Raw genomic sequence first — 22,386 nt, forward strand, 5'->3', positions numbered from 1 at the left:
TCTTACCATTAGTCATGGAATTTTAAAAATTCATGAATTAGTACTTTATGGCGTTTTAGTAAGGTCCGGGTTTGCAAAACAGTGTTGACTTGTGTTTAATATAATTCTAAGGCAATATAGAGGACTAAGTGATAAAAAATTAATGGGATTTATAGATATGTTCCAGGAAAAACTGTCGATATGTCTAGGTTATCTTTACTGTTTCCAAGAAAATACTCTATAATAATAATACTCTCATGAATATATTTATTTCACATTTTAGTATAAATTAAAAATATCATCTAAACACTGTACATTAATCGGAATTCGATCTTGAGTCTTTTATTTTACCAGAAACGAAAAGCAGCCTCGCGGCTTTTAAGACAAAGTAGGTCCAAAGAAGATTTACGGTAAAGAATACCACAATCAAACAACTTATGGCATAGTAAGTAAAATGTGTACTGAAACCTGGTATCATTCTTGGAGCGTCCACTATAAAGCTACAACAAATGGTTAGTTGGCAACACTGTAACACCATCTAGTTCCAATCTTTTGTCCTCACCTTTTCATTACCCGGAACGGATGCAGTGCCAACCTTACGACTATCCACCACACTGTGAATATTAAAAACAAATACATTGAGGTTTTTTCGTAACCTAAATACTTAGCCACCCGAGACGCCTAAAATTATAAAAGTTAATAAACACAAAATCGTGTATTAGTAACGACCTCGATAATCACGTCGGACGAATCAGACATAAATATCGCCACGGTAACACATCTGAAAAAATTTGAGTACCCAGAGAGAGCTAGTAGTAATATCAAGGCCAAATGGTGGCTTAACGTCACATAAAAATCCTTCCTTTTTTCGTCTAAAGTTAGACCGATTAGTTGTGACCCAGCACATGATGCGCACACTATAAAATAGAATAAGACGTCGTTCGTAACAGTTTGGTTGGCAAGATCTCGCCTAAAAATACAGAAAAATAAAGATTTTAATTAGAAATGAAAATAAACCCACCAACACTCATCCATATCCCACAACCATGGTTTGTCCCACAACACCACGAAACCACACAGCATTTTAAAAGTGTTGTAGAAAAACTCCCACGAACTGTTGCAACATTGTCCCAAAACTGAAGGCTTAGTTTGGGCTAGTTTTAACCTTAACCAGTCTTTGATACTTTCTTCGGATATGTCGAGTTGTTTGGACAAACCCGAGATCTTTAATAGGGTTAACTGAATGAAAATTGAAACAAAAAATTACGAATACCTGGCGGCGGTCCCATTTTTTCGATCGAGAAAACTCCTTTTCTAATATTGGATTGTCTGGGGGTTTTTTCGTTGTTAGGTTTCTTAGTCCGAACCACAATCCAAGGGGTGCGAATAAAAACCTGAACGGGAAAAGATGACTGGTTGCAATGCACTAAAACGTGTGTTACCAACCTCTCTAATACAAAACGCAGCAATAATAAACCGGAGCAACCTATAATGGGGTAGACAACTAACAAAAAATGATCCATGAATAAATTCTGCGTGTTCAACTAAGTTAACGTGGTCTAACACTTTATCTAATTTAATCTGATAATATTTTATCTGTTTGATAACAGAATAAAATATTAGATGTCATATGGGGCGCACAATATGTTGGACCCGACCCTGTAATGAGGCGTCAGTTGTGCAGGCAACCAGTTAAACACCTATTAATTGAAAATTAAAACCTCAATTCTTAATCGTGGTTACAGTAGGCTATAAATTTACTAAATTTCTCTTCAACTTAGTTGATTTTACGGTTTTTGTTAAAAAAAAAGGTCCGAATTGCCCCAAATTCAAAATTCCCGCCCGCTCCTGTCACCCGTCAATCAACAATCACTCCTCGCTCTCGGCCGCTATCCACTAATCTCCGGCTAATTTCCACCAAAAATGCCCCGCTTATCGACCTCCACAACCCCCAGCCGCCCCCAGTAACCCGCCGCCCCCTCAAGCCCCCGTCCCGCTCGACCAATCAAGAGTGCCCATACCGGAAGTACGTCAAACAAATACGCATCTGCATTGACAGCCATTTTACTTCGGCGACAAGTGCGTGCATCGAGCGTATTTACAAATACGCTTATATTTTTAAGGTGTGTGACTGTGTGTGAGTGAGTGAGTATGTCGGTGGAGTACCTGCAAGTGGCCGAGGACGAGGGCGAAGAGCCCATCGAGCTCCCCACCGAGGACGACGGGACGTTGCTCCTGAGCACCCTCTCGGCACAGTTCCCGGGCTCCTCGGGGCTCAAGTACAGGAATCCCGAGACGAAAGCCATGCGTGGAGTGCGTCTGAGCGAGGGGCGGCTGCATCCGCCCCCGGAGATCGGATGGGGCTCGCAGATCTTCTACTGTGTCTTTCCGAAAGGTTGGCTTGTTTGTGGTACGGGAGGGCCGAGGGGCGCGGGGTTGGGGCGCGGAGGCGGCTGCTGGCCGATATTTGTGTTTGCAACAAGGGGGCGGGAGCTGATTTTGTTTAATAACATAGTGGGCCTTGATTTGCGTTTGTGAGGTTGGCGGAACTTGCGCCCGGATTTGACGTTTCGTCGCCAACGTGATGTCGGAGTTTTTGCAATTTTCGGGGTTTTGCGTAGGTTTTTCGCCATAAAAACTGGCGATTATTAATTTAAATCGTCGGAAGTGGCGGCAGGTGTGGGTGGTTACAGTTGTTAATACTTGTTAAATTAAGAAATTTGAGTTAAATACGCGGTGGACAATTTCCTTCCCTCGACTTTTTTTATACAGGGTGAGTCGCTAAGTTCGCGCCTCACAAATGATTTCGGCCCAGTTTTGTTTAATAAGATCATAATTGTTATTATTAGTTGGTTCTAACCGCTAATTTTTGTTGTGTCGTTTGTCAAACGTCATCGTTGTCATCCTGTTGTAGAGAATAAACGCAAGTCCGACGACAACCTAGAGAACTCAACGGCGAAAACGAAACGTATGGAGACTAAGTTGAGGTGTACAGATTTAATAGTGTTGGGCTTGCCATGGAAAACCACAGAGCAGAATCTGCGGGAGTATTTTGAAACTTTTGGAGAAGTCTTGATGGCTCAAGTATATATCTGTTTTTGAAGTGAGTTCTTGTTCTAATTGTGGTATTGTTAGGTTAAAAAAGACCCCAAAACTGGACAGTCGAAGGGCTTTGGGTTCATTAGGTTTGCTTCGTATGAATCACAGATGAGAGTGTTGGCGCAAAGGCATATGATTGATGGGCGGTGGTGTGATGTGAAAGTACCGAATTCTAAAGTAAGTTTATTTTTGTTCTTGTCGTCATGCCATGATTTTCAAAAAGACTAAGTTTTGGTTGTGCATGGAACGAATATAGTTTATCGAACAGATGGAGTGATTTTTTCCTGACCACGTTTGTGTTTTTGTTGTCTTCAGGAAGGCTTGATCCAGCAAGTGCCGTGCAAAGTCTTCATAGGCCGCTGCACTGAAGAACTGACCGCCGACGACCTCCGCGAGTACTTTGGGAAGTACGGCGAGGTCACCGACGTGTTCATCCCGAAACCGTTCCGCGCGTTCAGTTTCGTCACCTTCCTCGACCCGGAAGTAGCCCAGAGTCTCTGCGGCGAAGACCACATAATCAAAGGCGTGTCGGTGCACGTATCGAACGCCGCCCCCAAGTCGGAGACGAGAGGTGGCGGCTACGGGGGCGGCGGTCCCCGCGGCGGCAACCACGGCAATAACCGGAGCGGTCCCGGTCCCGACGGGCCCGGCATGTACCAGCAGAGGTACAACCCGGGGCCGAATCAAGGCAACTGGAACAACCAGGGGCCCAGGGGGAACATAGACATGCCCAACTTGCAGGCACTCGGTGAGTCTCGCTGCAGCCAATCCCTCAATTTGTTACCGTTTTCTCATTGGTCTAGTCAAGCTGTTAAGCCCCGCCTCCTTTGTTAACCCCTCCCCCAAACTCCCGCTCACCAAGCTCTGACGTCCGTGCAGGTAATTCCGCTTTTTCTGTTCTTACACACCTAGCCGTTAAGTTCTGTTCAGTGATTGTAGGTTGATGGTTGTTTTTTTGAAGAATTTTGTGTTTGGTAGTTGTGGCACTTGAATGAGTTGTAGTTTGGTCACGTAATAAAGTGTTTGATGTTTGAATGATGGTTACTAAAAAAAGGAGAAAAGAAAATTGATGAATGTGATGCGGTTCTGTAGGTATAACCGGTCAAGGGCAGCAGAGTAGTAACCAGCAAGGTTGTAACCCACTCGGTTTGGGTTTGAATTTGAGCGCTTTACCAATGAATCCCGCTCTGGTCGCTGCCGCATTGAATCAAGCCGGCTGGGGGCTTATCGGTAATTTGCAGAATCAACCCGAACCTAATTTCAATCAGGGTTTCAACAACGGCCCCAACAATAACAGCGGTAAGGGTTCAGTACACTGTTGCTTGGACGGGTTGTTCGAAGGGTTTGTTGAGGCTCTACCGTTATCGAAATTACTAAATTATGCGGCTAAAACTTAAAACGAGCACGAAAGTTGAACTCCATCTGTTCGGTAAACGAACTATACTTTCGCCAGTGCTAGTGTTAAATCGAACTTGTGCGACCGTTGCTGGGTTAGAAGCAATCCGATTGGCTTTTAAAATTTTGTTTTCAGCAGAAACGTGTTTTCTACGTTTCGCTGACCAAATTAATAAAAAATATGCGGTAGAGCCTCGACAGATCTAGAACTTGAACCGAATCTGCTCCGACAGTGGTAATTTAGTTGAATTTTGACGTTTCGTGTTGCAGGCAACACGCCGAACGGCAGCAACCAGGGGGGTAGCAGCAATCCGGGATTCCTGAATTGGATGAATCAGGGCGGTCAAAACCAAGATGGCGGCCAGTGGCCGAGGCCGCCCCCCCAGCAGGACCAGGCAAACAAGGGATTTCTCAAGTACGACTAAATCAAATATAGTTTATCCTCCACCCCATCCAGTAACTCTATCTCTCGTTTCCTTTTTTTTTTTTTTGGTGTTTTTTCTCTCTCGAAATCGCCACTAGTGTGTGTCTCAACTTTAAAAATAATATATACATATTTCACAGACAAGCACAGAGCAAAAGTTTCGGAAAGCGCGGCTTGTGTGAATGCGTTTGAAATTTTTCGTTTTTGACAGTGAATCATGAGGACTAGTCAATTTTTTTAACATACTCTCAGTGCGCGTTGTGCGGGATCTTGTACATATTGTGGATACTTCGGACTTTCCGGAAGATTTGCTCGTCGTAGTTTAGGTGGTAGGAACATGTAACACTTTTGTTGTTGGTACTGTTTTTATTTTTTCAACCGGATCCGGTTTCTTTAGTTTTATCCTTTCTACCAACAGCGTGCATCACGACGTTTGGATTTTCTCGACGTAAGATTTTTACTAAAAGTGAAGAAATGTATCGTGACTGTATTTTATGCGCCTGTTTATTCTGTTTGACTGGGTTTTTTAAAAATGTAAAAGAGGTGATCTTATTATATGAGTGCAGATGATCTGTGTTTTGTTTTTATTTTTTCAGAAAAATCCCTGTGACTGTAGTAGCGAGCGCAACGCTAACTAGCGGGAGAAATGTGCACGCGGGCTGTTTGATACGTTTCACACCCGTGCAGATTTTTCCCTAGATACGCTTAATCGTGTGCGCGAGCTCTCCTCTCTTCCTGTCTCTTAAGTATCATACGTTAGTTTGCATGAAGAGACTAAAAGACTACTGTTAAAACAGAGTGGTTTAAAAGTGTGGTGAATGGTAAGGAACTGTCTAAACGTTGAGTGCTGAGTGCGTCTTTTTTTTGTGTAGTCATTTGCTTAAATGGGGGACGAATGGTGGAACATGCGGGGTGTGAAGACGTCTGACTGAGTAAGTTTGATTCAAATTTATGGAACATTAATACACTTGGTTTTATTGACGATAAGGGGGGCAACCCCACACGAAACACTCGTTAAGTTTGGACGCTTTCACCTACTAATTCTCTTTTTGTGTAGGTTCCTGGGATTGGTGTTGAAGAGTGGCGCGTCTGGCCGACTGAAGACTGATTTCGTTTGGAGAATTTTGAAGAAGATTTTCATAAGATTGATAATAAAATATTTGATTTTGAATAGTGTGTTTTCTTTAATGGAAGAACGAGCGTTTTGTGGATATTAATTAATTGAAGCAGACGGAAAATCGGAAGAAGAAGGTTCAAAGCAAGGTGGTACCTGTCACAAGAATAGGTTACATGTTTTGTACATTTGACGAATACATTTTTTTTTTTTACATTTTTGGTGCCGCTTTCCCAAGCTGTGATTATTGTTCTCTAGGACTGTATTCTCACTGTCTGGTGTTTGATATCGCTTTCTCTAGAACTCGGTTGTTGTTCTCTAGAAATTGATTTTCGCTATGCTGTTCGAGTTGAAAGTTATAAATTTGCTACCCAAACAATTGAAAATTTCACAATATGTTAAAAAAATTCAACTCCAATTGAGTTAACATGTTAAATTTTGGCGATTTACGGAACGTTAAATTTAGGTCAAGAATGTTTATAGCAGTAAACTTAATAAATAAATATCAATAAATAAAGAAATCTATTAATTAAAATTAATATGCGAAAGGAGCACTAGAGTACGCTAGTTTACGGTCACTTCATGGCTTACTTTTCTGTACTAAAAAAAAAGCTGTACGGAACGGTCACATCTCTTTGGAAATTAATGGATTTGGCCAAGCTCTAGGACTTAATTATTGTCTCTGAGTCACATTTGTCACTTTTCCCAGAGCTTTACTATAGCACCGTCTAGGACTTTTATACACTTGCTGTACGACTTGATTATTGCTCTTTAAGACTCGACTGTCACTATTTCTGGAACTCGACGATTGTTCTCTTCAGAATTCAGTTGATACTCTATAATATAATAATAATATCTGTAGAACTTGATTATCACTTGTTCTAGGACCTTTATTCTAGCTCTGGATAATTTTCTATTTCGCCTCTATAGGATTTGAGTATCACTCTGTAGGACTTGATTATTGGTGTTCCTTGATTTATTGTCACTACATTTACGATGTTATAGTAGGTGTTTTTACGATTTGATTATCGCTCTTTCTAGGACTCTTGTGACCGCTTTGTGTAGGTTTCGATTTTTGCCCCTATAGGACTTTCTCTCTAAAACTTGGTTATTGCTGTCTCATAATTTTTTTACTGTAATTTTTTCTAGGATTCTATGACTTTACTTATTATCGGAGGTTTTAGAACTTAATTAATTAATTAACGCTCTTTTTCTAAGGTTCTACCATCACTTTCTCTAAGACTAATATGGCTTTTTCTAGAAATTTATTGAGATCTGTACGGCTTTATTATCATTTTGTTTAAAACTGGATTATTATTATCGCTTGTTCTAGGACCCTTATTACCGCTCTAAATAAGTTTCGATTTCCGCCTCTATAGAATTTGATTATCCCTCTCTTGGTTATTGCTTTTTCTAGGACTCGATTATCGCAGTGTCTCTTGATTTTACTGTCACTATTCTAGAACTCGATGGTCGTTCTCTTTGGAACTCGGTTGTTCATTTACGATTTTATACGGTGTTTTTAGGACTTTATAATAAGCGATAGCTCTCTCTAATGATGGTCAACATTCTCTTTAACACTCCTTTCGCTCTTTCTAGGACTCTTGTTACCACTCAGTGTAGGTTTCGATCTATAGGATTTGAATATCGCTCTCTTGGTTATTGCTTTTTCCAGGACTCGATTGTCTCGGTGTCTCTAGATTTTACTGTCACTATTTCTAGAACTCGGTGGTGGTTGTCTTTAGAACTCGGTTGTTCATTTACGCTTTTATAATCGGTGTTTTTAGGACTTGATTATCGCTCTCTCTAAGGTTTGAGCATCATTTTCTTTAAGACATGCTCTTTCTAGGACTCTTGTTACCACTCTGTGTAGGTTTCGATTTTTGCCTTCATTTCTCTGTAGGACTTGCTTATTGCTCTTTCTAAGACTCGATTATCACTGTTTCTTGATTTTACTGTCACTTTTTCTAGGATTCGATGGTCGTTCTCTTTAGAACTCGGTTGTCTCCCTATGACTTAATTATCGCTGTTTTTGTGACTTGAACATCTCTCTCTCTCTCTCCCTAAGGTTTTAACATCACTCTACTTAATTATGCCTCTCTGTAAGTCTTGGTTATTTCTAGGACTCGATTATTGGTGGATTTTAGATTTTATTGTCACCAGTTCTAGAACTCAATGGTCGTTCTTTTTCGAACTCGGTTGTCCCTCGACGACTTCATAATCGGTGTTTTTAGGACTTGATTATCGCTTTCTTTAGGGTTTTGCCATCATTCTCTTAAAGACTAGTATCGCTTTTTCTAGAACTCTGATAACCGCTCTGTGTAGGTTTCGATCGTTGCCTAACTATATAGAACTTAATTGTCTCTGTGTAGGACTTGCTTATTGCTTTTTCTAGGACTCTTGTTACCACTATGTGTAGGTTTCGATTTTTGCCCCTATAGGCCTTCATTTCTCTGTAGCACTTGGTTATTGCTCTTTCTAGAACTCGATATTGCTGTTTTTTGATTTTATTGTCACTTTTTCCAGGATTCGATGGTCGTACTCTCTAGAAGTCGGTTGTCTCTCTATGATTTGGGTATCGGTGTTTTTATGCCTTCAATATTTCTCTCTCTAGGGTTTTAGCACACTCTATGAGTAATATCGCTTTTTCTAGGAATTTGTTATCGTGATCTAGAGGGTTTGATTATTACTTTCTTTAAGACTGTTTATTACTCTCTCTAGAACTCGATTATAGCTCTGTGTAAGTCTTGTTTATTGCTTTTTCTAGGACTCAATTATCGCTGTATTTTAAATTTTATTGTCACCATTTCGAGAACTCTATAATTGTTCTGTTTGAAACTTTGTTGTTCCTCTATAACTTCATAATAGGTGTTTTTAGGACTTGATTATTGCTCTCTCTAGGGTTTTGCCACCATTCTCTTAAAGATTAGTATCGCTTTTTCTATGACTCTTATTATCGCTCTGTGTAGGTTTCGATTATCGCCTATGTGGATCTTGATTATCTCTCTGTGTAGAATTTGGCTATTGCTTTTTCTAGGACTCGATTATTGCCGTTTCTTAAACTTTATTGTCACTGGGGCTTGATTATCAGTTTGTTTAAAACTGGGTTATTATCGCTTGTTCTAGGACTTTTTTTATTACCGCTCTGAATAAGTTTCGATTGCCGCTTCTATAAGACTTAATTGTCTCTTTCTGTAGGACTTGGTTATTGCTTTTTCTAGGACTCTTAGAATTTACTGTCACGATTTCTAGAACTTGATGATCTCTTTAGATCTCGGTTATCAATCTACGAGTTGATTATCGGTGTTTTTAGGACTTGATTATCGAACTCTCTAGGGTTTTGCCATCATTCTCTTAAAGATTAGCATCGCTCTTTCTAGGACTCTTATTATCGCTCTGTGTAGGTTTCGATTATCTCCTATGTAGATCTTGATTATCTCTCTGTGTAGGACTCGATTATCGCCGTTTCTTAAACTTTATTGTCACTAGGGCTTGATTATCAGTTTGTTTAAAACTGGGTTATTATCGCTTGTTCTAGGACTGTTATTACCGCTCTAAATAAGTTTCGATTACCGCTTCTATAAGACTTAATTATCTCTTTCTGTAGGACTTGGTTATTGCTTTTTCTAGGACTCTTAGAATTTACTGTCACGATTTCTAGAACTTGATGATCTCTTTAGATCTCGGTTATCAATCTACGAGTTGATTATCGGTTTTTTTAGGACTTGATTATCGCTCTCTAGGGTTTTGCCATCATTCTCTTAAAGATTCGCATCGCTCTTTCTAGGACTCTTATTATCGCCCTGTGTAGGTTTCGATTATCGCCTATGTGGATCTGGATTATCTCTCTGTGTAGGACTTGGCTATTGCTTTTTCTAGGACTCAGTTATCGCCGTTTTTTAAACTTTATTGTCACTAGGGCTTGATTGTCAGTTTGTTAAAAACTGGGTTATTATCGCTTGTTCTAGGACTTTTATTACCGCTCTGAATAAGTTTCGATTACCGCTTCTATAAGACTTAATTATCTCTTTCTGTAGGACTTGGTTATTGCTTTTCCTAGGACTCTTAAAATTTACTTTCACGATTTCTAGAACTTGATCATCTCTTCAGATCTCGGTTATCAATCTACGAGTTGATTATTGGTGTTTTTAGGACTTGATTATCGCTCTCTGTAGGGTTTTGCCATCATTCTCTTAAATATTAGTATCGCTCTTTCTAGGACTCTTATTATCTCTCTGTGTAGGTTTCGATTATCGCCTACGTGGATCTTGATTATCTCTCTGTGTAAGACTTGGCTATTGCTTTTTCTAGGACTCGATTATCGCCGTTTCTTAAACTTTATTGTCACTAGGGCTTGATTGTCACTTTGTTTAAAACTGGGTTATTATCACTTGTTCTAGGACTTTTATTACCTCTGAATAAGTTTCGATTACCGCTTCTATAAGACGTAATTATTATCTCTTTCTGTGGGACTTGGTTATTGCTTTTTCTATGACTATTGGAATTCATTGTCACGATTTCTAGAACTTGATGATCTCTTTAGATCTCGGTTATCAATCTACGAGTTGATTATCGGTGTTTTTAGGCCTTGATTATCGCTCCCTCTTGGGTTTTACAATCACTCTCTCCCAGACTTCTATCGCTCTTTCTAGGAATTTATTATCGCGCTCTGTAGGGCTTAATTATCACTTTTTGTAAGACTTGGTTATCACTCTTCTAGGATTCTATTACTACTTTTTGTAGGACTCAATTATATTTATTATTTACTGTCACTATGTCTAGAACGCGATGGTCGTTTTCTTTAGAACTCAGTTGTCACTTTTGGACTTGATGTTTTTAGAATTTGATAATCGCCGTCACTAGGGTTATACTATCGCTTTTTCTAGAAATTTATTATCGCGATCTATAGGACGTGATTATAACTTTCATCAAAACTTGGTTATTGCTTGTTCTAGGATTCGATTACCGGTGTGGGAAGGTTTCGATTATCGCCTCTATATGACTTGATTATCTCTCTGTGTTGGATTTGGTTATTGCTCTTTTTAGGACTCGATTATCGTTGTCTTTTAGATTTTACTGTCACTATTTCTGAAACTCCTTGGTCATTCTCTTTAGAACTCTACGACTTCATAATCGGTAGTTTTAGAATTTGATTATCGCTATCTGTAGAATTTTACCACCACTATCTCTCTAAGAGTACTATCGCTCTTTCTAGGACTCGTATTACCACTGTGTGTAGATTTCGGTTATCGCCTTTATTGAACTCGACTGTCTCTATGTGTAAGACTTCGCTATTGCTCTTTCTAGGACTCGATTATCGCTGTTTTTTTAGATATTACTGTCACGATTTGTAGAACTCAATGGTCGTTTCCTTTAGAACTGGATTATCACTCTACGACTTGATTATAGGTGTTTCTAGGACTAGATTGTCGCTTTCTCTGGGATTTTACCATCTCTCTTTCTAGGAATTTATTATCGCGGTATGTAGGACTTGATTATGAGTTTCTTCAAAACTTAGTTATCGCGTGTTCTAGGATTTGATTACCGCTGTGTGAAGATTTCGATTATCGCCTGTATAGGACTTGGTTATTGCTCTGTTTAGGACTCGATTATCGCTGTCTTCTAGATTTTACTGTCACTATTTCTAGAACTCGTTGGTTGTTCTCGTTAGACCTCGGTTGTCCCTCTACGACTTGATAATCGGTGTTTTTAGGACTTGGTTATCGCTATCTCTAGAGTTTTATCATCACTCTCTCTTAAGACTAGTCTCGCTTTTTCTAGGACTCGTATTACCACTCTGTAGATTGCGGTTGTCGCCTTTATTGTACATGATTATCTCTATATGTAAAACTTTCGCATTGCTCTTTCTAGGGCTTGATTATTATCACTGTTTTTTATATTTTACTGCCACGATTTGTAGAACTCGATGGTCGTGCCCTTTAAAACACGGTTATCACTTTACGACTTGATTATCGATGTTTTAGGACTAGTTTTTCGGTTTCTCTAGGGGTTTACCATCGCTTTTTCTAGAACCAATGGTCGTTCTCTTTAAAACTCAGTTGTCACTCTAGGACTTGGTTTTTTTAGGTTTTGATTATCGCGCTCAATAGGATTATGCTATCGTTCTCTCTAAGGCTACTATCGCTCTTTCTAGGAATTTATTATCGCGCTCTGCAGGGCCCGATTATCACTTTCTTCACAATTTGGTTATTGCTCGTTTTAGGACTCAGTTATCGCTATTTCTTGGACTTTACTGTCACCATTTCTAGAGCTCGGCGTTCTCTTTAGAACTCGGTTGGTACTGTACAATTTGATTGTCGATGTTTTTAGGGCTAGATTATCGCTATCTCTAGAGTTATACCATCCCTGTCTCTAAGACTACTATCGCTCTTTAGATTTCAATTATCGGCTTTATGAAACTTAATTATTTCTTTGTGTACGACTTTCGTATCGCTCTTTTTAGGAGTCGATTATCGCTGTACCTTACACTTTACTATCACTAGTTCTAGAACTGATGGTTGTTCTCTTTAAAACTCGATTGTCACTCTAGGACTTGTTAGGATTTGGTTATCTGCCTCACTAGAATTATACTATCGCTGTTTCTAGGAACTTACTATCGCTCTCGTAAGCCTTGATAATTACGTGCTTCAAATCTTGATTATCGGTCTTTCTAGGACTGGATTATCGCTATTTCTTGGACTTTACTGACACCATTTCTAGTACTCGGCGTTCTCTTTAAACTCGGTTCACACTTTACGACTTGATTATCGCTGTTTTTAGGACTTGATTATCGCTGCCTCTAGGGTTTTACCATAAATCTCTAAAACTGCTATCGCTTTTTTATGAATTTATTATCGCGTTTTGTAGGGCGTGATTATCACTTTCTTGAAGACTTGGTTATCGCTAGTTACCTCTTCTCTGTGTATGTTTCAATTATCAGCTCTGCAGGACTTGATTGTCACTCTGAAGGGCTTGGTTACTGCTCTTTTTAGGACTTAATTATCGCGGTCTCTTAGACTTTATTGTCGCTATTTCTAGAACTCGATGATCGTTATCCTTAGAACTCGGTTGGCACTCTGCGATTTGATTATCGCTTCTAGGAATTTATTGTCGCGCTCTGTGTGGTTTGATTATCGCCTGTATAGGACTAAGATTTGATTATTGGACTCTGTAGGACTCAAGTATCATTCTGTCTAGGTAAAACTCGTTTAATACTTTTTCAAATACTCTATTAGTACTTCCTAGGACTTGATTATCGCTCTCTCTAGTACTTTGTTATCGCCCTTTTTATGAGTTTACTATCGCCTTTAATACCGCTCATTACAGGGGTTGACTGTAGCGTTCTGTAAGGTTTGTTTATCGTTCTCTGTAAAACTTGTGCAGGTAGGACCGCTTTTTCTAAAATTTAATAATCGCTCTTTTTAGGACTTTCATCGTTTTCTAGTAGTCTCTGTAGAAAGTTTCCTCAAAGGCCCAAACACAATACCCGAAATAAAAAATAAAAATTTTCAGTACGTACAAATGAAACAAGGAATACAACAAATATTTTTTATTGGTTATTCCTGGTTTTTTCTATTGTGTTTGGGCCTTTGGAACTTTGTTGCTCTATTTGGAGCTGTAATCGAGTCATAGTTTTCTATAGACTTCTTTTTATGTTTAATGTTTCACTTTTTTTTGTTTTGTTTTTTTTAGTCTTTGTTAAGACTTGTATCTCTTTCTTTAGGTCTGTTGTATCTTTCACAAGGATTCTCTTTATTGCTTGTTCTAGGAATCTTTTCTATTGTTTTTTCACTATCCTTGTCTTTGTTTTGACTCCCCTTTTTTTAACTATCACATTCCCATTACCCCCCCCCCCCCACAATTGAAACTCCAATCTCTTTAAAAAAGTAAATTTATTCAAAAATTCTCTTTAATCATACAATACTTTCTTGACAAAATTCGGCAAAACGAAGGCCGCCGAGTGCACCTCGCCGTTATAATACCGCAACCCCATCTCCTCCACCTCCGTCTCGCCCACCCTGAACTTCGGCACCGCGGGATCCGCCTTCCCCGCCGCCGCCACGATGAACCCGATCTGCCCCGACGGGTACGTCGGCACGCTGGTCACCGCGTACTTGACCACCGGGAAGTGCTTCCTGCAGTGGTCCAGCGTCTCCTTCACCTTGTCCAGCTCCGTCCACACCGTCCCGTTCTGCGAGCAGATCACGCCGCCCCTCTTCAGCGCCCCCTTGAGCAGTCGGAAGTACGACTCGGTGAAGAGGTTGACGGCCGGCCCGATGGGGTCGCTCGAGTCGGTGATGATGACGTCGAACTCGTTCTTGTGCTCCTCCATGTACTTGAAGCCGTCGCCGATGGTGAGCGTGAGCTTGTCGCTATCGAAGCCCTGGGCCATGAAGGGCAGGAAGCGCCTGCTGGCGTCCACCACCTTGGAGTCGATCTCCACCTGGACCACGTGCTCGACGAGCGGGTGCTTGTGGCACTCGCGGGCCACGCCGCCGTCGCCGCCCCCGACGATGAGCACGCGGGAGGGGGCGGGGTGCGCGCACAGCGGGAGGAAGGAGATCATCTCCTGGTAGGAGAATTCGTCGTGCTCGGTGCATTGGATTATGCCGTCGAGGATGAGGGCCCGGCCGTGGTGTTTGCTGCGAACAAAGAGTTTTTTAAATTAATTAAGTGATAACTGATTAATAACTTAGGGAAAACCTTGGAGAGTTGGCCTTAAAAATTCGCGGACAAACACAGCATAATCCAGCCGCTGTTAAATTTACCGCTGCGCCAGCAGTCATCACAAAGTAAACAACACCTCACCCGACCTTGATTTACTAAACGTGGACACATCCAACCCAAAAAAAAAACACACAGACAAACACTTACGTCTGCAGAACTAGCACGTCTTGGAAGTCGGACTTCTCATTCAGCAGGACCTCTTCCACTTGAAGGCTCAGGCACTGGCCGGGCCATAGTTCGTTAATTTCGCTGAACCATCCGTTCCTGATCTGATCCATCCCGAGCACCGCACAGAAATGAGAGTAATTTTTAAAAATTCCGCTTTGTATACGAGTTTTCTTGAACTTTATCGCCTCGTAGCACACATAAACATGATACGAGTTCAAGGTCGCCAGCCCCATGAATTATGTTAATGTGTTCGGTCAATGGTAATGAGAGTGATAACGATAATGGGCATTGATTGTTTTTGATAAGGCTGTTTGTTAGAGGATGCGGGTATCTGGTTGGATAGGTTGGTTTCTATGGAAATTTTCGGCTGGGCAGAGGTTGTGAGGGTTTTAGGGGTCCAAAGTGTCTTGGATGCAGATATGGAGAGTAAATTGTAGATTAGTTGTTGACTGCATGCTTAATATAACTTGTGATAACGAGTTATCTTTTATGAATGGATTTTGTGATGCATGGTTTGTGGAAATGTTATTTTTAAATACCGAAAATTAATTATTAATTAAACTAAGAATTTTTTATTATTTTATTTTTTATTAAATCGTTAAGCCTACCTGTTTTCAAAAATGTAAAATGTAAGATTTTTAGAAATCTTAGATCTTTAAAGATAAAATTTAATTGCATAAAAATGTTTCCAGAATTTAGAATTTTTCAGATTTTTTTTGTGTAAAATTGTAGAAAATGTAAGTGTTTTTTTATTTCTGAAAATTCCAGAGATCTAGAAATTGTAGTAATCTTTACAGCATGCCTCCAAGGTGTCCAAAATTCGCGCTTTGTTTAAAACTATTTTTTTTATTTTCAACTTTCAACATTTTTGACGATTTTTGGAATTTTTTAGAATTTTAATTTTTGACGTTTTTACAATCGTATTTTCTACGATTACTCTGTGCAGCATCAAAAGTGCTAAAAGTAATTGACTGTAAAACTCATAAAATGTAATCAACTTTAAAATTTTGAATAGGTTAACCACTGTTCCAAAATTTTCAAGGCCCTAAAAATTCTAATAAGCTCTACCTCCTGGACATGTTAAATTTTTAGGGACGTCTTATTTATTATTATCAGTTTTGGCAGTCTTTGAAATTTTGTAAAATTTACGATTTTCAATTTTCAAAATTTTTTAAGATTTTTGAAGTTAAAAAATTTTAATTTTTGAAGTTTTTGCAATCATATTTTCTATTAATAGCTTGTGTAATACGGGAAGCACTAAAAGTATTAGACTATAACATTTGTAGAAATATATTATAATCAGCTTTAAAATTTTAAATGTGTAGATGACGGTTCCAAAATTTTCAAGGTCTTGCAAATTTTAATAAACTTCAATTCCTAAACATGTTAAATTTTTAGAGACGTCGTATTTATTACGATCAGTTTTGGCAGTCTTTGAAATTTTGGAAATATACATACGATCTAAAAATTGTAAAATCTTAAAATCTGCAAAAATTCTTCTATTTTTTTAAAAACAAAACCTCAGGAGCCTTAAAAATTCTTTCAAATTGTTTCCAAGACGAACACCAAGAGCCCTAAAGATTCTTTTAAACTTGTTCGAAATCGAAAATCCGAGGAGCCCTAACGATTCGTTTAATCTTTGTCGAAAACGAAACACGAAGAGCTCCCAAGATTCTTTAATTTTTTTCGAAAATGAAACGCCAGGAGCTATTAAGATTCTTTTCAATTTTTTGGAAAACGAAACATCAAGAGCCCTGAAGTTTCTTTCAAACTTTTTTTTTTAACAAAATACCAGAAGCCCTAAATATTGTTCTAATCTTTCTCCAAACCGAAACACGAATAGCCCTCAAGATTCTCCGATTTTTTTCAAAAATGACAAAACCAAAAACCAAGAGCTCCGAAGGTCCATTAAAACTTTTTCCAAAAAAAAACAGGAGGAGCCCTTGAGATTCTTTTAAATTTTTTCGAAAAAGAAATACCTGGAGCTCTTTTGTAAAGTTTTTATTTAACTTTTTCGGAAAAAAAACACCAGGAGCCCTAAAGATTTCTCTAACCTTTTTCCAAACCGAAATACGAAAAGCCTTCAAGATGCTTCTAATTTTTTCGAAAATGAAACACCAGGAGCTGATAAGGTTCTTTTCAGTTTTTTCGAAAACGAAACACCAAAAACCTTGAAGGTTCTTTTAAACTTTTTTTTTTAAACCAAACACCAGGAACCTTAAAGATTTTTTTTAAGATTTTCGAAAAAGAAACACGAGGAGCCCTCAAGATTTTTTCAAATTTTTTCTAAAAAAAAAAACACGAAGAGCCCTCTAGATTCTTTAAATTTTTTCGAAAATGAAACACCAGGAGTTCTTCAGATTCTTTTCATTTTTGTTCGAAAACGAAACACTGAGAGCCCTGAAGGTTCTTTTAAACTTTTCCTAAAACAAAACACCAGGAGCCCTCAAGATTCTTTCAAATTTATCGAAAAAAGAACAGGAGCCCTTGAGATTCTTTTAAATTTTTTCGAAAAACAAATACCTGGAGCTCTTTTGTAAACTTTTTATTTAACTTTTTCGGAAAAAAAAACACCAGGAGCCCTAAAGATTTCTCTAACCTTTTCCCAAACCGAAATACGAAAAGCCTTCAAGATGCTTCTAATTTTTTCGAAAATGAAACACCAGGAGCTCATAAGGTTCTTTTCAGTTTTTTCGAAAACGAAACACCAAAAACCTTGAAGGTTCTTTTAAACTTTTTTTTTAAACCAAACACCAGGAACCTGAAAGATTTTTTTTAAGATTTTCGATAAAGAAACACGAGGAGGTCTCAAGATTCTTTCAATTTTTTTCGACAACGAAACACCAAGAACCCTAAAGATTCTTTTAAATTCTTTCGAAAACGAAATACCAGGAACTCTTATGATTCTTTTAAACTTTTTCGGGAAAAAAACATCAAGAGCCTTCAAGATTTTTTCAAATTTTTTCTAAAAAAATATACGAAGAGCCCTCAAGATTCTTTAAATTTTTTCGAAAATGAAACACCAGGAATTCTTAAGCTTCTCTTCATCTTTGTCGAAAACGAAACACTAAAAGCCTCGAAGATTCTTTTAAACTTTTCCTAAAACAAAAACCAGGAACCCTCGACATTCTTTCAAATTTATGGAAAAAAGAACAGGAGCCCTAAAGATTCATTTAAATTTTTTCGAAAATGAAAAGTCGGGAGCTCATTTGTTAAGTTTTTTTTTTTAACTTTTTCGGAAACAAAACTCCAGAAGCCCTAAAGATTCTTCAAACCTTTTTCCAAACCGAAACACGAAGAGCCCTCAATATTCTTTAAATTTTTTCGAAAATGAAGCACCAGGAGCTCTTAAGATTCTTTTCAGTTTTTTGGAAAACGAAACATCAAGAGCCCTGAAGGTTCTTTCAAACTTTTTTTTAACAAAACACCAGAAGCCCTCAAGATTTTTTAAAAGGTTTTTCGAAAAAGAAACACGAAGATTTGATTATTCTTTTAACTTTTTTCTAAAATCAAATACCGGAAGCTCTTTATTAAGTTTTTTTTTTTAACTTTTTCCGAAACAAAACACCAGGAGCCCTAAAGATTCTTTATATTTTTTTCGAAAACGAAACACCAGGAGCCCTAAAGGTTTTTTAAAAGTTTTTCGAAAAAGAAATACGAGGAGCTCTCAAGATTCTTTTAATTTTTTTCGACAACGAAACACCAAGAACCCTAAACATTCATTTAAATTCTTTCAAAAATGAAAAACCAGGAGATCTTAAGGTTCTTTTAAATTTTTTCGAAAACGAAATACCAGGAGTTCTTAAGGTTTTTTTTAAACTTTTTCAGAAACAAAACATCAGAAGCCCTCAAGATTCTTTTACATTTTTTCGAAAATCAAATACCGGAAGCTCTTTATTAAGTTTTTTTTTAACTTTTTCCGAAACAAAACACCAGGATCCCTAAAGATTCTTTAAATTTTTTTCGAAAACGAAACACCAGGAGCCCTAAAGATCCTTCTAAATTTTTTCGAAAACGAAAAACCAAAAGTCCTGAAGGTTCATTTAATATTGTTTTTAAACAAAACAGCAAGAGCCCTCAAATTTCAAGAGGGAACCCTAAAGACTTTTTTAAAGATTTTCGAAAAAGCAACACGGCAAGATTCTTTCAATTTTTTTCGGGAACGAACACCAAGGGCCCTAAAGATTCTTTTAAACTTGTTCGAAAACGAAATCCCAGGAGCTCTAAAAATTCTTTTAACCTTTCTCGAAAATGAGACACGAACAGCCCTCAAGATTCCTTAAATTTTTTCGAAAATGAAACATTGGGAGTTCTTGAGATTTTTTTCAATTTTTTCGAAAACGAAACACCAAGAGCCCTGAAGGTTCTTTTAAACTTTTTTTAAAACAAAAGACCAGAGCCTTCACAATTGTTTTCAAATTTCAATGGTGCTAAATATTCTTTTAAACTTTTTCGGAAACTAAACACCAGTAACCCTAAAGATTTTTTTAAAGTTTTTCGAATAAGAAATACGAGGAACTCTCAAGATTCTTTTAATTTTTTCGACAACGAAACACCAAGAACCCTAAATATTCATTTAAATTCTTTCAAAAATGAAAAACCAGGAGATCTTAAGGTTCTTTTAATTTTTTTTCGAAAACGAAATACCAGAAGTTCTTAAGGTTTTTTTTAAACTTTTTCAGAAACAAAACATCAGAAGCCCTCAAGATTCTTTTAAATGTCTTCGAAAATCAAATACCGGAAGCTCTTTATTAAGTTTTTTTTTTTTAACTTTTTCCGAAACAAAACACCAGGATCCCTAAAGATTCTTTAAATTTTTTTCGAAAACGAAACACCAGGAGCCCTAAAGATCCTTCTAAATTTTTTCGAAAACGAAAAACCAAGAGTCCTAAAGGTTCATTTAATATTGTTTTTAAACAAAACAGCAAGAGCCCTCGAATTTCAAGAGGGAACCTTAAAGACTTTTTAAAGATTTTCGAAAAAGAAACACGAGAAGTCTTCTAGATTCTTTCAAATGTTTTCGGAAACGAACACCAAGGGCCCTAAAGATTGTTTTAAACTTGTTCGAAAACGAAATCCCAGGAGCTCTAAAAATTCGTTTAATCTTTCTCTAAAATGAGACACGAACAGCCCTCAAGATTCCTTAAATTTTTTCGAAAATGAAACTTTAGGAGCTCTTGAGATTGTTTTCAATTTTTTCGAAAACGAAACACCAAGAACCCTGAAGGTTCTTTTAAACTTTTTTTAAAACAAAACACAAAGAGCCTTCACGATTGTTTTCAAATTTCAATGGCGCTAAATATTCTTTTAAACTTTTTTTGAAACTAAACACCAGTAACCCTAAATATTTTTTTAAAGATTTTCGAAAAAGAAATACGAGGAGTTCACAAGATTCTTTTAATTTTTTTCGACAATGAAACGCCAAGAACCTTAAATATTCATTTAAATTCTTTCAAAAATGAAAAACCAGGAGGTCTTAAGGTTCTTTTAAATTTTTTCGAAAACGAAATACCAGGAGCTCTAAAGATTCTTTAAATTTTTTACGAAAACGAAACACCAGGAGCCCTAAAGATCCTTCTAAATTTTTTCGAAAACGAAAAACCAAGAGTCCTAAAGGTTCATTTAATATTGTTTTTAAACAAAACAGCAAGAGCCCTCAAATTTCAAGAGGGAACCCTAAAGACTTTTTTAAAGATTTTCGAAAAAGAAACACGAGAAGCCCTCAAGATTCTTTCAATTTTTTTCGGAAACGAACACCAAGGGCCCTAAAGATTCTTTTAAACTTGTTCGAAAACGAAATCCCAGGAGCTCTAAAAATTCTCTTAATCTTTCTCGAAAATGAGACACGAACAGCCCTCAAGATTCCTTAAATTTTTTCGAAAATGAAACATTAGGAGCTCTTGAGATTTTTTTCAATTTTTTCGAAAACGAAACACCAAGAGCCCTGAAGGTTCTTTTAAACTTTTTTTAAAACAAAACACCAAGAGCTCTCACTATTGTTTTCAAATTTCAATGGCGCTAAATATTCTTTTAAACTTTTTTTGAAACTAAACACCAGAACCCTAAAGATTTTTTTAAAGATTTTCGAAAAAGAAATACGAGGAGTTCTCAAAATTCTCTTAATTTTTTTCGACAACGAAACACCAAGAACCCTAAATATTCATTTAAATTCTTTCAAAAATGAAAAACCAGGAGGTCTTAAGGTTCTTTTAAATTTTTTCGAAAACGAAATACCAGGAGCTCTAAAGATTCTTTAAATTTTTTACGAAAACGAAACACCAGGAGCCCTAAAGATCCTTCTAAATTTTTTCGAAAACGAAAAACCAAGAGTCCTAAAGGTTCATTTAATATTGTTTTTAAACAAAACAGCAAGAGCCCTCAAATTTCAAGAGGGAACCCTAAAGACTTTTTTAAAGATTTTCGAAAAAGAAACACGAGAAGCCCTCAAGATTCTTTCAATTTTTTTCGGAAACGAACACCAAGGGCCCTAAAGATTCTTTTAAACTTGTTCGAAAACGAAATCCCAGGAGCTCTAAAAATTCTCTTAATCTTTCTCGAAAATGAGACACGAACAGCCCTCAAGATTCCTTAAATTTTTTCGAAAATGAAACATTAGGAGCTCTTGAGATTTTTTTCAATTTTTTCGAAAACGAAACACCAAGAGCCCTGAAGGTTCTTTTAAACTTTTTTTAAAACAAAACACCAAGAGCTCTCACTATTGTTTTCAAATTTCAATGGCGCTAAATATTCTTTTAAACTTTTTTTGAAACTAAACACCAGAACCCTAAAGATTTTTTTAAAGATTTTCGAAAAAGAAATACGAGGAGTTCTCAAAATTCTCTTAATTTTTTTCGACAACGAAACACCAAGAACCCTAAATATTCATTTAAATTCTTTCAAAAATGAAAAACCAGGAGGTCTTAAGGTTCTTTTAAATTTTTTCGAAAACGAAATACCAGGAGCTCTTAAGTTTTTTTTTAACTTTTTCGGAAACAAAACATCAGAAGCCCTCAAGATTCTTTTAAATTTTTTCGAAAATCAAATACCGGAAGCTCTTTATTAAGTTTTTTTTTTTAACTTTTTCCGAAACAAAACACCAGGAGCCCTAAAGGTTCTTTAAATTTTTTTCCAAAACGAAACACCAGGAGCCCTAAAGATCCTTCTAAATTTTTTCGAAAACGGAAAACCAAGAGCCCTGAAAGTTCTTTTAAACTTTTTTTAAAACAAAAGACCAAGAGCTTTCACGATTGTTTTCAAATTTCAATGGCGATAAATATTCTTTTAAACTTTTTTTGAAACTAAACACGAGGAACCCTAAAGATTTTTTTAAAGATTTTCGAAAAAGAAATACGAGGATCTCTCAAGATTCTTTCAAATTTTTTTAGACAACGAAACACCAAGAACCCCAAAGATTCTTTTAAATTCTGTCGAAAACGAAATACCAGAAACTCTTATGATTCTTTTAAACTTTTTCGGGAAC

The 22,386-nt window shown here is 37.3% G+C and overlaps 3 protein-coding genes and 1 long non-coding RNA gene across 8 annotated transcripts; 2 read left to right on the plus strand and 2 right to left on the minus strand.

Annotated features, from left to right (window-relative positions):
• Nucleotides 1–220: 220 nt before the first annotated feature.
• LOC135139989 (ceramide synthase 5-like) lies at nucleotides 221–1,778 on the minus strand. Its single transcript, XM_064070365.1, has 6 exons — nucleotides 1,426–1,778; nucleotides 1,253–1,373; nucleotides 1,001–1,203; nucleotides 709–949; nucleotides 542–660; nucleotides 221–479 (listed from the first exon to the last, which is right to left on the minus strand). Exons 1-6 carry the CDS (start codon nucleotides 1,500–1,502, stop codon nucleotides 296–298), a joined length of 945 nt encoding a protein of 314 aa, XP_063926435.1. The 5' UTR covers nucleotides 1,503–1,778; the 3' UTR covers nucleotides 221–295.
• An 86-nt stretch (nucleotides 1,779–1,864) lies between these two features.
• LOC135139987 (TAR DNA-binding protein 43-like) lies at nucleotides 1,865–6,225 on the plus strand. 5 transcript variants are annotated; one of them, XM_064070363.1, is made up of 8 exons: nucleotides 1,867–2,389; nucleotides 2,894–3,063; nucleotides 3,115–3,255; nucleotides 3,394–3,826; nucleotides 4,171–4,377; nucleotides 4,744–4,888; nucleotides 5,770–5,829; nucleotides 5,955–6,068. In XM_064070363.1, the coding sequence occupies exons 1-7, from the start codon at nucleotides 2,131–2,133 to the stop codon at nucleotides 5,813–5,815; spliced, it is 1,401 nt and encodes a 466-aa protein (XP_063926433.1). In that variant the 5' UTR covers nucleotides 1,867–2,130; the 3' UTR covers nucleotides 5,816–5,829; nucleotides 5,955–6,068. The 5 variants fall into 5 exon arrangements, 4 of the variants coding, with proteins under 4 accessions (XP_063926431.1, XP_063926434.1, XP_063926433.1 ...); XR_010282221.1 differs by having other exon boundaries at nucleotides 1,870–2,389; nucleotides 4,744–5,718; XM_064070361.1 differs by lacking the exon at nucleotides 5,770–5,829 and having other exon boundaries at nucleotides 1,865–2,389; nucleotides 5,955–6,225.
• On the plus strand, nucleotides 3,836–4,113 carry LOC135139990 (uncharacterized). The gene is made up of 2 exons (XR_010282222.1): nucleotides 3,836–3,957; nucleotides 4,009–4,113. It is a non-coding gene; the product is annotated as an uncharacterized LOC135139990 (long non-coding RNA).
• Nucleotides 6,226–13,886: 7,661 nt separating the features above from the next.
• LOC135140011 (spermidine synthase) lies at nucleotides 13,887–15,354 on the minus strand. Its single transcript, XM_064070384.1, has 2 exons — nucleotides 14,886–15,354; nucleotides 13,887–14,653 (listed from the first exon to the last, which is right to left on the minus strand). Exons 1-2 carry the CDS (start codon nucleotides 15,137–15,139, stop codon nucleotides 13,921–13,923), a joined length of 987 nt encoding a protein of 328 aa, XP_063926454.1. The 5' UTR covers nucleotides 15,140–15,354; the 3' UTR covers nucleotides 13,887–13,920.
• Between the last annotated feature and the right edge of the window lie 7,032 nt (nucleotides 15,355–22,386).

This window comes from Zophobas morio, unplaced genomic scaffold (genome assembly GCF_036711695.1).
Source record: "Zophobas morio isolate AGI-343-1 ecotype UQ-CSIRO unplaced genomic scaffold, CSIRO_AGI_Zmor_V1 ptg000038l, whole genome shotgun sequence".
In the NCBI taxonomy this organism is placed as follows: domain Eukaryota; kingdom Metazoa; phylum Arthropoda; class Insecta; order Coleoptera; family Tenebrionidae; genus Zophobas; species Zophobas morio.

Bases quoted from the DNA above. Each gene is read 5' to 3' on its own strand.
- LOC135140011 (XM_064070384.1), bottom strand. From the start codon at position 15,139: ATGGGGCTGGCGACCTTGAACTCGTATCATGTTTATGTGTGCTACGAG. The intron at 14,654-14,885 runs GTAAGTGTTTGT...CTTTGTTCGCAG, and splicing joins GACGTGCTAGTTCTGCAGAC to CAAACACCACGGCCGGGCCC.
- LOC135139989 (XM_064070365.1), bottom strand. From the start codon at position 1,502: ATGGATCATTTTTTGTTAGTTGTCTACCCCATTATAGGTTGCTCCGGT. The intron at 661-708 runs GTCGTTACTAAT...TTATAATTTTAG, and splicing joins CGTCCGACGTGATTATCGAG to GCGTCTCGGGTGGCTAAGTA. The intron at 480-541 runs GTGAGGACAAAA...CATTTGTTGTAG, and splicing joins CCGTTCCGGGTAATGAAAAG to CTTTATAGTGGACGCTCCAA.
- LOC135139987 (XM_064070361.1), top strand. From the start codon at position 2,131: ATGTCGGTGGAGTACCTGCAAGTGGCCGAGGACGAGGGCGAAGAGCCC. The intron at 2,390-2,893 runs GTACGGGAGGGC...ATCCTGTTGTAG, and splicing joins GAAAGGTTGGCTTGTTTGTG to AGAATAAACGCAAGTCCGAC. The intron at 3,827-4,170 runs GTGAGTCTCGCT...GCGGTTCTGTAG, and splicing joins GCCCAACTTGCAGGCACTCG to GTATAACCGGTCAAGGGCAG.